Below are 12,910 nucleotides of genomic sequence, written 5' to 3'. Positions count from 1 at the left end.
TCAATAGGATCATTATTTTAATACTGGTAACCCCTCCCAAGAAATGAAAAAGTCGGCTTAAGTTACAATAAGCATAATGTAGCGGATTTATTATAACTATATTCATGTGTGCGGCCTGCAGTTGTGAACATTAGACACCTGCATTTCGGCGCCAAGAAAATACACTGAGGCAGATAAAGTTTTATCTTAGATAACACGAATTTCGATACTAGGAAGATTGGCGGCCATATAACCTTGACCGAAGATCATATTGGCATGTTGGGCAAAACCTTCGATATATATGTCCATTAGGGTTGCCCAAAATTTGGAAAATCTTAAAAAGTCTCCGTGATTGTGTCTCATTCTATAGATTACTGATAAAAAAAACAATAATTAGCCTGAAAGAAGCTTACAGAAATGCCGTTAAGATTTCGGTCAAAGCGTTTGAAATTAGCTGCTCAAGAATGGGCGTGCCACCGACCATAGAACGGCGAGAAGACTAGTAATCAAAATATAACGGCTCTTGATTGGCTAATCGGCTATGCTCCAATGATCACGGCAGCAGCAGCTTGCTGATTAGGTGTTCAAGAAGTCTGCTACCGGCGGGGATTCTGAGTGCGCATTGTTAATATTTTGGCAGGTGATGATTTAAGATTAATTCAGGATATGTTGAGTTACGAAATACATGATGAACAAACAACACCTGCTTCACAGAAGTTTTACAGCATGACTGCTTTATTGTGAAGGAAACGGCTGAAACCTACATGCCGTGTTTTCATCGAGATAAAGCAAAGGCGCTTATGCAAGTGTTGAGCGAATTCACCGTTTCAGTGCGGATCCATCATCAGTGAATACAAATATATAAAGCTTAACAATGACACTATACTTTGTGTGATGTTATTGGGCTGAAGCTGTAGTATATAGCTGACGTTTTGAATGCTCTAGGGATCGGCGGAATCAGTCGGTTATGCTTGCCACTTATCAGATGCTTACAGCAAATTGAATGCACTTGTAGGCGTTGTTAAAGTCATTAATGATAATGCAGAAAAGAGGTGGAAATGTACGCATACTCGCACTGGCTATGCTGGATGTATGCCAAAGTCCTTATTGATCCCGCTGAAAAGAGGTGTGAAGAAAAGCACAGACTATGCTGCATATAATATCCAGCATAGTTTGGATATCATATCCAGCATAGCCTGTGCTTACCTTACACCTCTTTTCTGCAGCATCATTAAGGACTTTGACAACTCTTATAAGTGTATTCAATTTGCTGTAAGTAGCCTATAACTGCCAAGCATAACCGGCCGATTCAGTCTATCCCTAGAACCTTCAAAACTTCAGCTATATACTACAACTTGGGTCCAATAGGATCACACAACGTATAGTGTCATAGTCAAGCTTTATATTTGTATTCACTGATGATGTATCCCTTCTTAAACGGGGAATTCGTTCACCACTTGCATAAGCGCCTTTGCTTTTCCTCGATGAAAGCACGGCATGTAGGCTACAGCCGCTTCGTTCACAATAAAGCAGTCATGCTGTAAAAGGTTTTGTGAAGCAGGTGTTGTTTGTTCATCATGTATTTCGTAACTCAACATGTCCTGAATTAATCTTAAATCATCAGCTGCCAAAATACTAACAATGCGCACTCAGAATCCCCGCCGGTAGCAAACTTCTTTAACACCTAATCAGCAAGCTGCTGCTGCCGTGATCATCGGAGCATAGCCAATTAGCCAATCAAGAGCCGTGGTTATTTGATTACTAGTCTTCTCGCCGTTCTATGGTCGGTGGCACGCCCATTCTTGAGCAGCTACTGTCAAACGCTTTGACCGAAATCTTAACGGCTTTCCTGTAAGCTTCTTTCGGGCTAATTGTTGTTTTTCATCAATAATCTATAGAATGAGACACAATCACGGAGACTTTTTAAGATTTTCCAAGTTTTGGACAACCCTAATGTCCATGTCCATCGTCCAGTTGCCGAAATAACTCGCGCCGGTTGATCATGCCGTTGAAATTTGAGTCCCACGGTACAAATGCGACCACCAGAGGTAAATATTGCGCTCCGTGAAGAATTACTAATTGGAAATCGCATGTGTCTCATCAATGATTTTTTTTTAGGTTTTTTTGTGGTAGGCTACGTGTGAGCGATAACAATAAATTTTGAGAGACGATAATTTATAACGGAGTGCACAAAATAACTGTATGATTCAACAAAGGAATCAATAACAATGGGCTCAATATGGCTTAATAAGAATACATACGTGTCCTAAATATTTGAACACACCGGTTCATCGTCTCTATACCGGTAACGGAGACAATGATAATGTATATCCGTGTTGCAATGTGCAGGTAACGCCATTATTAACCAAATTCACTAATTACCTACTGGATTTTACGCCATCAATATCATAGCATAGCATTATCTGTGTGGGTGAAATGAAAGCACAATTGCACAAGGATCTCTAGGTGCCATACCATTGTTTTTTTACCATGGATTACTCTATATTTTAGGGGAGTGTTCTGTTGACTCTAAAAACATTTGCCTTTCCCAGTTTTTTCAGGCTACGCAACTGTAGGTATCATATCCGTGTCTCGGTTACTTCATATAATCTAATAAAAGCTAGCGTTTTCGGCTTATAATTACGATTTTACTATTGGCCCGCGATTTGATTCAACAGATATTGAACGCGGCCCGCGAGCTGAAAAGTATTCCCACCCCTGGCCTAACCAGACTATTATTATTCAACCTAGTTCTCGTAAATTGACACACACACACTCGACAAATTACCCCATATTTTAGGTCTATTTGCATGAAAAGGCCATTTACCTTGGACAACTTATTGACTGACACCAAGATTTTAGATCAAGTAATCGATTTTGTATAGTTGCATCAAGACGACGTATATGATTATATTCACAATTACCTTGCTATTGTCAAAATCAGTCCTTTGTAAAATTTATCAATTAGCATGTGCTGTCGATGAAATTCATTTGCTTATCGTGCAAAATACTTTCGTTTAGAGCCCGACCGATTATCGGCTTGCCGATAATATCGAGTCGATATCACGCTTGGAGAGAAATATCGGTATCGGCCATTGAAGGTAAAAAAATATCGGCCATTTTCGTGACGTCACAACATGGTGGCAGGGAGTCAGAGAAGTCGATAGAAGACGTGAGGACGGTAAATTATAAAAATAAATGGCCAAGCTGCATATAATGCATACTGCATACAGGCAGTAGGCGTGCCTATCTGAAAAATATTTTAGATAACTAGCCACCGTTATGCCCCACTGACTTCGTGGGAATCCCCCTGCAGTAATCGATCACCATGAAGACAGAGAGTATAGATAACTAAGGTAAACCTTAGTTATCTATACAGAGAGCAGCTGGATGGATAGTTGTCTGCAGAAGATTTCAATCAGTAAGAAAAATGAGAACTTCAATCATGCTGGACTGACCCTCGTGATGATAGAGAAAAGCGTCGCGTCGAAATGTTTCTCTGTAGATAGTGCTATTGGTTCGGTATCAAGACCAACAGAGCTATTTATACCAGTAATGTATGAAGTTCGTCTGACTGAGGCCTGCGTCAGGCCACCATGATAGGAAATATGCGAGCATAGAGGGAAAGAAAATCAAGCAAACGTGGAGTAAAGCCAATAATTGATACGAAAATATTTGATTCCATGCTGACATTGGCCAACTATTATTGATCAATTGATTGTTGAAATGCTGGTCATGGTCAAGGCCTAAGGGCAAGGGGATGGGTGGAGCAGTTGCAGATGTGGACAATTTGAGTTGATTTGGTCATCCTCTTTCAGCTATTTGTTAATGGTGTGCTGAAGGCTCCAGGTGCACTGCCAGAAGAATATCAATATTTAGTGAAACCTTGAAGGAAAGATCCCCTGCAAGGGAGCGGTGGAACCGAAGTGAAGACAGATTTCCAATTCTTGCTGTGCCACTAACTATGGTACCAAGTGGAAGACTGTGTTTAGTACTATATACATCATTTATGGAAGACCACAGAAGTTCACTCCTTGGAGAAAGGGCCGAGAAATTGTGCTTCGTGAACTGTAATCTGCAACTGCTGGATTGGTGCTTTTTTGATATATTTTTATAGCCCCTAAATCATTTATTTCATGTTCAAGCATATCAATGGCTTTAAAGTTGTTGAAATAAATGCTCTGAGGTGTTAAATATGGGCCTTGAGCTAGATTCCACATATTTTGAATATCGGCTGAATATATCGGCGTTATCGGTGGAGGTACTGGATATCGGTGTTATCGGTATCGGCTCAGAAATCCAATATCGGTCGGGCTCTACTTTCGTTGTTATAAGCACCGTAACATGATTTTAATAATTATTATAAATTACAACATTAACCAGTTATAAGGTCAAATTTGAGCGGGTCCGAAATCATGTAACGAGGAACAGCAGCCATTCTCTTTTCCACTTCAATGAAAGGCTCGTATGTCCATCTTGTCACAATCGCCATCTTCAGAATATGTAGAACTCCACGGGATAGTGGTCGCTCACGTCTTCGACCTAGATATACCGGTACAGCTCAGAACGCGGAGAGATGAATATGTTTTAACGTTTGCGAAAATGTCCTTTCCGCAGCACCATTGGGCTATTGACCTAGTTGAAGTAACGTCAAACTTGATCGTAACTACCACATCCAAGCTTGATATACAAATGCTCAATTGCTCATGGCTTGAGTGTAATCATATAAGCAGGGTTGCCATACCGTCCTCATTTCTAAGATTTGTCCTTATTTTGAAGGGCCACGTCTTAGAAAACTCGACTGTCCTTATTTCTAAGAAATGTCCTTATTTTCGACTTGCGTCCTTATTTTGTCTTATTTTCAACCGCTACAAAACTTCGATCGTTTTCCTCTGGTCTCTATGTTGCATGTTGCATAATATTCTAAAATTAAGCTTATTCGTCGAGATTTTATGACATCATAAATGAAAGGAACTCTCGTGACGTACACACCACAAGATTTGACTTCTAAATGGTGAGATAGCTAGGGCAGTGAGTGGAGGTACAGCAGTTTCGGCTGTACCAAGCTACCGCAGCGGACGTCATTTTAGCAGTAAACAGCAATGTCAGGTTACTGCTGTTTGGTCCACAGCAGAATAAGCTCAAGCTGTGAGGAAAGCCGCATTTATTGCGTAGTGAAAAAGGCGCAGTGCAGTCGACACATTGGTTAAAAAGTAGTAAAGCTATAAATCATTGATAAATTTCTCCAAATTATATTGCACTTGCGCATATAGTTTTAGCTACAAAGAAGACTAAATCTGATTCGTGAAATAAACAGGCGTAAAAACGTTTTTCGTGTCGATTATGAGAGAGAATTCAACGGTCTCTAACGAAGATTGAAGGGCGAGTGTTTCGCACATAGCAATATCTGCAATTGTGGCATTAACCTGGAGGCCATAGGAGAGACCGCTACTTCAACTTACATTGATACCCCAAAACACAAGAAGTGCGCCATGATGATTAATTTGAGCCAGTCAATCAATAATTTTTCCACAAGTCGATCAGCACCAACGACCTCAGACTACAAGGCAGCAGCTGCAGAGGGTACAGGCATTCTATACTGTCAAACACCAGCAATCATTCCTCACCAACGATTACACATCGCAATTGTTCGGAGCAATATTCTCTGATTCCAACATTACAAATAAGTTTTCTTCGGCCAGGACCAAGACGACAAGCATTGTTACTGGAGTTTTTGCTCAATACGCTCAAAAATGATTTGTCTAAACTTGGTGTGGGGCCTTTTTCCATCTTGGTTGACGCCTCGTCGTAACGAGGTGACGAAATAATTTGGTTTATCACCCCAGGGGGCTACAACGGTAATTTTTTTTTGGGGGGGTAGGGGGCTGACGAAGTGCGGTTTCGGTCCTAACCTAGAACTGAGCTGTCGCGAGATCCATGAAGCACTTTCTAATAACAGGGAGTTGCTGGAGCAGATTGTTTCTGGTGAAAAGTATGGAATGTGATATGCCACGGCTCGTATAAATACAGGACATGTACAAAAACGCTTTTTCATGCGAATTTAATTTTTCGACTGTCCTTATTTTTTGGTCCATGTCGATGGCAACCCTGCATAAGCCATACTGCGCAAATCACAACAATTGTATTGAAATCAGACTACCAATCTAATTAGTTGACGGTCAATTAACTGATGTTTTTTTCAGTATACTAATTCTAGTTGCGGATTTTAGAAAGTCAGTGATTCTAGTAATCTAGTTCTTGTTTTAGTTACTTGCCGAACAACTGGAAAACACGAGTCGTCATGTGACATGAATCGTGATACCGGTGTTCTGTTGTTTGATATTCTTGCAGTTATTGCTAGCTCAGAGTCATCACTACTAATAGTGGTGTAGCCAGATGTGGGTTTTGGCAGGGTTGTAACCAAGTCCCAAGGCTCCGAGTCACAAGTCAATCTCACTTTTTTATTTTTGACTCGAGTCAAGTCGAGTCATTTTCAATTCCCACCGAGTCAAGTCCGAGTCCAAGTCAGCGAACAGAGGATCGAGTCCGAGTCATGGTATTATGACTCGAGTCCGATTCCAAGTCATTGTTTTTTTTTTGTTTTTGGGGTATTCATGGTGTTTGTCGACTGCTATGGTCATTTACACCAGGCCGATATTCTTCTTATTTTCCGTAACTGCCGACTTATAGCACGGCCCACCTCTAGGCTTTTTGTAAGACACCGCTGACGCGGATGAGGTGGCGAGGAGGAGCCTAGGTAAACCTCCAACACTTAGGCATCGGAATTCGGAAGTCGACCTCGGTCGGACTCGAACCCGCACCCATTGGTGTTGCAGCCGCGGATTATACCACTGCGCTATCTCGCCACTCCAAGTCATTGTGTTGACTGCTCAGTTTCCAGTGAAAGTCTTCCTAAACCCACTTTTAAAACTCTGTTTGGTGATATTGAATGGTTCGCATTTATAATATATCAATTTTCCCCACTTTTAGCAGTTTCTGGTCGCATTTTCAAGCACCAGTACTAACAAACGAAATGCTAATAGTGTGTTGGCTTCGAAATTACAATGAAATGTCGGTCTTCGCCGTCTGAATCTCGAGTCAATGACTTGCTTCGAGTCATGCGCAATGACTCGAGTCCAAGTCGAGTCAATACACAGATTCACTCGAGTCGAGTCGAGTCATTTCCGTATTTTGAGAAAATGACTCGAGTCGAGTCGAGTCGAGTCATCCGAAAATCGTGACTCGAGTCTGACTCGAGTCGAGTCATGACTCGAGTCATTACAACCCTGGGTTTTGGGTGTCGAAAACCCTCACATTTCATACTTGAAACCCCGATCTTTTCAAGTGCCGATTCTATCTCCAAAATTTATTAGCTCATTTGCAATACAGTAGTTCGTGTCAAGATTCATTAGTTAGTTAAGTTTTAGTTGGTTAGTTGCGGATTTTTAAAGGTTATTAGTTCTAGTTCTATTTGCAAGTTTCTGAAAGGGATTAGTTCTACATCTACTTCTAGCTTCGTGTTTTGAAAAGCCGTTAGTTTGTACAAGTCTGATAGATATATAGATGCGTCAATTAGGCCATCTATAATACAAATACTCACAAGATCCTGATCGAGATTAAATTCCAAATCGAATCGAAAGGTTTTTGCGCAGCAAGAGTCTCTGATGATTTGATTTCCTTTCAATACGATCCTGTAACAATTATCGAGTAGACCAGTGGTTCTCAACCGCCGGTCCGCGGACCGGTGCCGGTCCGCGACGACATTCCTGCCGGTCCGCCAGGTATATTACAATTTATACCTTAATTTCAAGATGAAACGTTGAAGACTTGTTCATTGATAATATAAATAAAAAATCTTGCGCAATCATTCGTTTTCGTTTCATTCGTTTTGTGCAAGACCGTAACTGGGGCACCCCAAACCGCCCAATTGGAGAGGGACCGAGCTTGAAAGGGGCTGAAAATTATTTTGCAAATGAACATAAATCCTAGCGTGTTTTTTTAAAGGTTTTTCCAACATTTTTTAAATTTTTTTAGCGTTTGGCGCGATTTTGTGTCACTATTACTTCGTTTCCATGCACGGCCGACGAAAGGCCGAAAGGCCATGATGCATGCGTTGTACATGTTGGCCGTGTTTTCATGACGAGGTGTAATCAGACCGTGACTTGGCCGAACTAGGTGGGCGAAGCGTTCGCGATGACGTTTTTGGCTTACTTACTCAGTAATAATTTCATAATAATCACAAGATTGCGATAAAATGAATCGGTAGGAATGAGCCGAGACGACTTGTAGCGGTCATTCAATCAAACAACCCACTTTGACCTTGAACACGTAGGCCTAAATCGAACATGCAAAATGGTCATGATGAACCGCACTTGGTTAAAACTAAAAGAAGATAAAATAAGATGGAAAAAAGATGAAAATTAGGTGGCATATCTTAGTATGTGGGAGATACAGATGTGGGATTTCGTGGTCCGATGATGTCGAGCACAGACTGGTAACTTGTTGTCCAGTAGTCTACCAGTACTACTGTTTCGTCGTCGTGATTCAGACATGGACTCTGAGTGTCTTGTTGATAACTTGCTTACCAGGGGAATGTGAATAAGTTCACCTAGTTTGAGGTCAAACCGTAGTTTGTATTGTATCCAGGGGTAATTCGCAGCAGTACCGGTACTACTGACTTCCGTTGCAATCATAATAAAATTCCTGGAATCTCACTGCGTCCGAGATCTTTCCGGAGTGTGGCCATGGTTAATTTGATACGAAAAGTGTATCGTAAGTAGCAAATAGCAATCAGCCGATCGAAGATACAGCGCAAGCATGGCCGAACGGCCAAGCCGAGGTATTCACTCGATGGCCGATATGTCGGCCGACGTGGGTGTGCTGCGCAACACAAATTCTCTTGTTCGTCGGTCGAGTCTTTCGAAAATGGGCCCGTCAGCCGTGCATGGAAACGCAGTATATATGTCTTGCTTGTTAGGTTCCCTTCAGAAAAATAGCTGCTGTAAGGTGTTTTCGTGCGGCGCATTGTACTCGTAGTTGCCAGAGTAGCCTGCGTCTGGTGGTAGTGGGCAATGAGCAAGGTAGCACGACCATAAGGTGCTTGGTTCAACTCCGAAATACTTCTTCTCTCGATAGTGTCGAAGAGAAGAATATTATTCGAGTTGGTGTGGTCGGTTAAACCCACGGCATTCGGCGCGAAAGACTGTAAACGGCTCTCTGCGGTAGCACATTTATCTGGACAAGGCAATTTTATCTCGACTCATCAGACTCACTACGATAAAATCACATGGATGCCTACATGAAGATAATTAATTACGATAAAACCCTATACATGCCACTTTCCAGCAACATATAGTTGCAAAAAACGGTTGCAGACTTTACATTTTGGCTTAATTTCAATTTTTGAAAGTCCACCGGTCCGCCACACATTTTTTGAAATTTTACCGGTCCGCGAGGTGAAAAAGGTTGAGAACCACTGGAGTAGACTACATAAATTAAAATCCACGCCAACAAGTGATTTTATACACCTGTCGTAAGCGCAATCGGTGCTCTTCGTGGTGGTATCTTCCTGGTCCGTAATCATCCACAAATACTTGGGGTTGTTTCTCAGTTTACAATCGGCCCATTCTGACTTTCTGAGATAGGAGCAGTCGGCGTTCATGTCTCCAGCAAGAATAATGTTCTTGAAAAATAAGATCACCATTTTAGTTACCTGCATTGTGCCAGTGTCTTTCAAACCTTTTGAGCTACAAAATACTGTATGAAATCGGGAATATCTAGATATCCCTGTGTGAAATACAGCCACATGTGGATCACGAAACGAAATTCTCTAAGAACGAAATAAAATGCGCAACACAGCATTAAATATCACGTTTAGATGTGGCGATATAGATATAGATGGTGGCGTACATTTGCGTATTGTGTTAAGAATGGTGGCGCTAGACATATATAGACTCCTGATCCACATTTGACATGGAATCTCGAATGGTCTTAATAATTAAGTTAGAGATTCAAGTTAAGATTATAACATATTTGGAGCTTTGGGTTCAGACTTGTCCAAACTAACAATCTAGTTAGTTGGCGGTCAAGCAACTACTGGTGTTTGCAGTATAGTTCTGGTTAGTTGCGCATTTTATAAAGTGAGTACTTCTGGTTCTAGTTGCTAGTTTAGTAAGTAGATCTAACTCTGGTGGCTAGTTCTGAAAAGCGAGTAGTTCCAGTTCTAATTGCGGATTTTTAAAAGTGAGTAGTTCCAGTTTTAGTTCATGTTCATCAATCTCAAGTGTACCTCTCCGTGCAATCTTTCCGCCTCTTCACATACATCCACCAGATTGTTAATTTCAGCCAAGGCGTCATCTGGCTTGATGTGCACTGGAATGAATGTAAATTCGCGAACGGACCCTGTCAGAACGTTGAATTCCAATTCAAACGTTGAATAAAACTACGAAATCTCGCCACGAATTGTATTAGAATTAAACTGTCATTCGGGTACAGAACTTGTGAATAACAATAAACAATACATTGGTAGTGTTAATTTATTCACTAAAAGCTTTTCGGATGATTCACATCAGTATAGCGAACGTCAGTAATACGGTGAATGAAATTCGTTATTTGACATGAAACGGAAATCGTGTGCATTGCATGATGCGATAACTTCAAACCAGATAACTGCCATTTTCAGGGGGATTAAAATCCATCTCATTTTCAATCGTTGAGATGACAAATGACTTGCTTGGCCACGTGTTCACCAAGTGCCTATTCAACATATCCAGCACTAGACAATTGGTGGCCACAAAAATATTACCTCAAACATCGGCAGAGGCCGCTCACATTTTCATATGTATGGTCTTAGAGTTCACTTTTATCAACATATCCAGGCCCCCACCCCCCACATCTAATATTCGAAATTCCATGCTCGTGACATTATATTTGGTGATACGATTGTTCTTTCCAATTATGTACTATAGTTGCTAACGATTATCCCTGACGAGTGTCCCACGTCCTAAACACGATCGACGATCGTGCCCCCTTACCCTTCGAGTCCACCCTACGGAATCTTGCAATAGTCGGTTCTCGCTCCAAGACATCGTATGGGTCGTCTCTCTCGTAAACAACAACTACATCCAGTTTTTCCTTCCTGAAATACACAACTGTACTTTGCCATATGTTCCAGAACAGTGCGATTTCAGCAATTCTAATTCTAATATAGCTGGGTGATAACTATGTAGCTATAATTCTAATTCATATCTAATTTGGAAAATTTTCTAGTTGTCGCATGTCGAGCTTTGGTTATAATTTCCTTACCTTACACTATAGGTGAAAAACCACTATATCGATAGAAATATGGAATCATCTTCCTCTGAGGTCTAATCTATATGACATGCTCTTTTACAATCGTGTGTCACGTAGTTTACGAGAAATATTTCTGCACCTGTATATGAATCCAGTTTGCTCTTTGCTCGAAGTCCGTCCATTTCTACGCCCCGTAAAATACTCAAAAACATGCCCGCCGGCGTGATCATTCAGATTCTGCACCAATCCCGGAAAAGCAGTTTCGCTCGAGTCTCTAATCTCGAGTACTCCGACCAAGTCGTATCTATTCAAAATCTGCAACGAAAACGGCGATTGAATTATAATCAGGTTTGCTGCAGCCGGGAATGTATTGATACATAGCGCATGCAGAGCAGTTGCAGACCATTGCACCTGATGAGTGTCAGCCGAAGATATTCGGGTTTTTCAACATGTATATTCAATTCAAATGTATAGAAAGTTTCTATCCAAGATTTAGCTCCCAAACTGTTTCAAGCGTGGAAGAAATGGGACGATAAATACAGGCTGGAAAGGAAAAAACGCGATTCGGTCTGGAGCACGACAAAACTGCGGCTCTACTTGGGCCTTGATGGCAGCGATGTCGTTCTGCGAAGCCTTGAATATTTATGATATTGCATTTATAGCGAAAATGGGTTTATTCGGCACCACATCGAATTCCGCTGACCCCAGTGGAGGATGTGCCATCATTTTAACTCCAGTTCCAGATATTCTGGCGAATCATATTTTTAATGAATTAGTTTGAAGCTCAACTATGTCCTTTATTTGTATTTCGTTTTTCAAATCGACAACTCTAATTATCCTGTTTGATTTGTTAATTTAATTGTTGCGCTGTCTGTGATCGCTCCTGCCTAGATATTTTCTTCGCTACTGTTTCTATTCGGACTTCGCCATATTCCCGTTTATAGCAAGCAAATCCGCATTCTTGGTCTGTTTGTATGTTTGGTTGTTTTAAATTAGTGTTAACATACGTTCCTCCTTTAGGAGGATTTGTCCTCCTTTTTCAGGTTTTTGAAAATGTCCTCCGAGGACGCCTAAATGTCCTTCCTTTTAAGATTTTGTCCTCTCGTTGGAGAATTTTGGTTAAATATAGGGTAAAATTCGACTGAGATACAGTAAATCAGCACTGAAGTAACGCTCCGGAAGCTACTTCGGGAGCTGAGCTGAAAAGTTGACCTTTTTTTAGTCAACGGACCAGGAAGCAGTGTTGGGATCAAGTCACTACCTTCGAGTCACGAGTCATTTCGAGTCATTGCACATATTGACTCGAGTCAAGTCAAGTCAATCGATTTTCGAAGGTGACTCGAGTCAAGTCAAGTCACTCGATTTTTGGAGGTGACTCGAGTCAAGTCGAGTCAAGTCAAGTCAAGTCACGAGTTAAGACACAATTCAAGTCAAGTTGCCTTTTCGAAGTACGAGGCATGATTGCCTCATTGCATTATGTTAGCTGTCTGAAATACAAATTGAGTGTTCATTGATTTTGAACCGATGAACGAATATAGAGTTAAATATATACAGTATACACCCAAGAAGGCGCTGTATCGCTAAAATACGTAAGCATAGCCTCAGTTTGTAGTTACCAGCCAAAATAGAGAACAGAGAA

At 41.2% G+C, this 12,910-nt stretch overlaps 1 protein-coding gene across 1 annotated transcript in view; it reads right to left on the bottom strand.

The window, feature by feature from the left end:
- LOC145444379 (uncharacterized) overlaps nt 1-12,910 on the bottom strand; it is a 42,955-nt gene that overhangs the window by 11,950 nt on the left and 18,095 nt on the right. Inside the window, exons 2-7 of the mRNA XM_080322346.1 lie at nt 11,411-11,586; nt 11,013-11,116; nt 10,268-10,380; nt 9,507-9,661; nt 9,361-9,454; nt 7,599-7,670 (exon numbers count right to left, since the gene is read on the bottom strand). Coding sequence (XP_080178472.1) covers nt 7,599-7,670; nt 9,361-9,454; nt 9,507-9,661; nt 10,268-10,380; nt 11,013-11,116; nt 11,411-11,586 — 714 coding nt within the window. The remainder of the gene's footprint in view (nt 1-7,598; nt 7,671-9,360; nt 9,455-9,506; nt 9,662-10,267; nt 10,381-11,012; nt 11,117-11,410; nt 11,587-12,910) is intronic.

This window comes from Botryllus schlosseri, chromosome 8, assembly GCF_051294905.1.
Source record: "Botryllus schlosseri isolate E-star chromosome 8, Bs_hap1, whole genome shotgun sequence".
In the NCBI taxonomy this organism is placed as follows: Eukaryota; Metazoa; Chordata; class Ascidiacea; order Stolidobranchia; family Styelidae; genus Botryllus; species Botryllus schlosseri.
The sequence above is the reverse complement of the archived record's forward strand: the minus strand, read 5'-3'. Positions and strand labels throughout refer to the sequence as shown.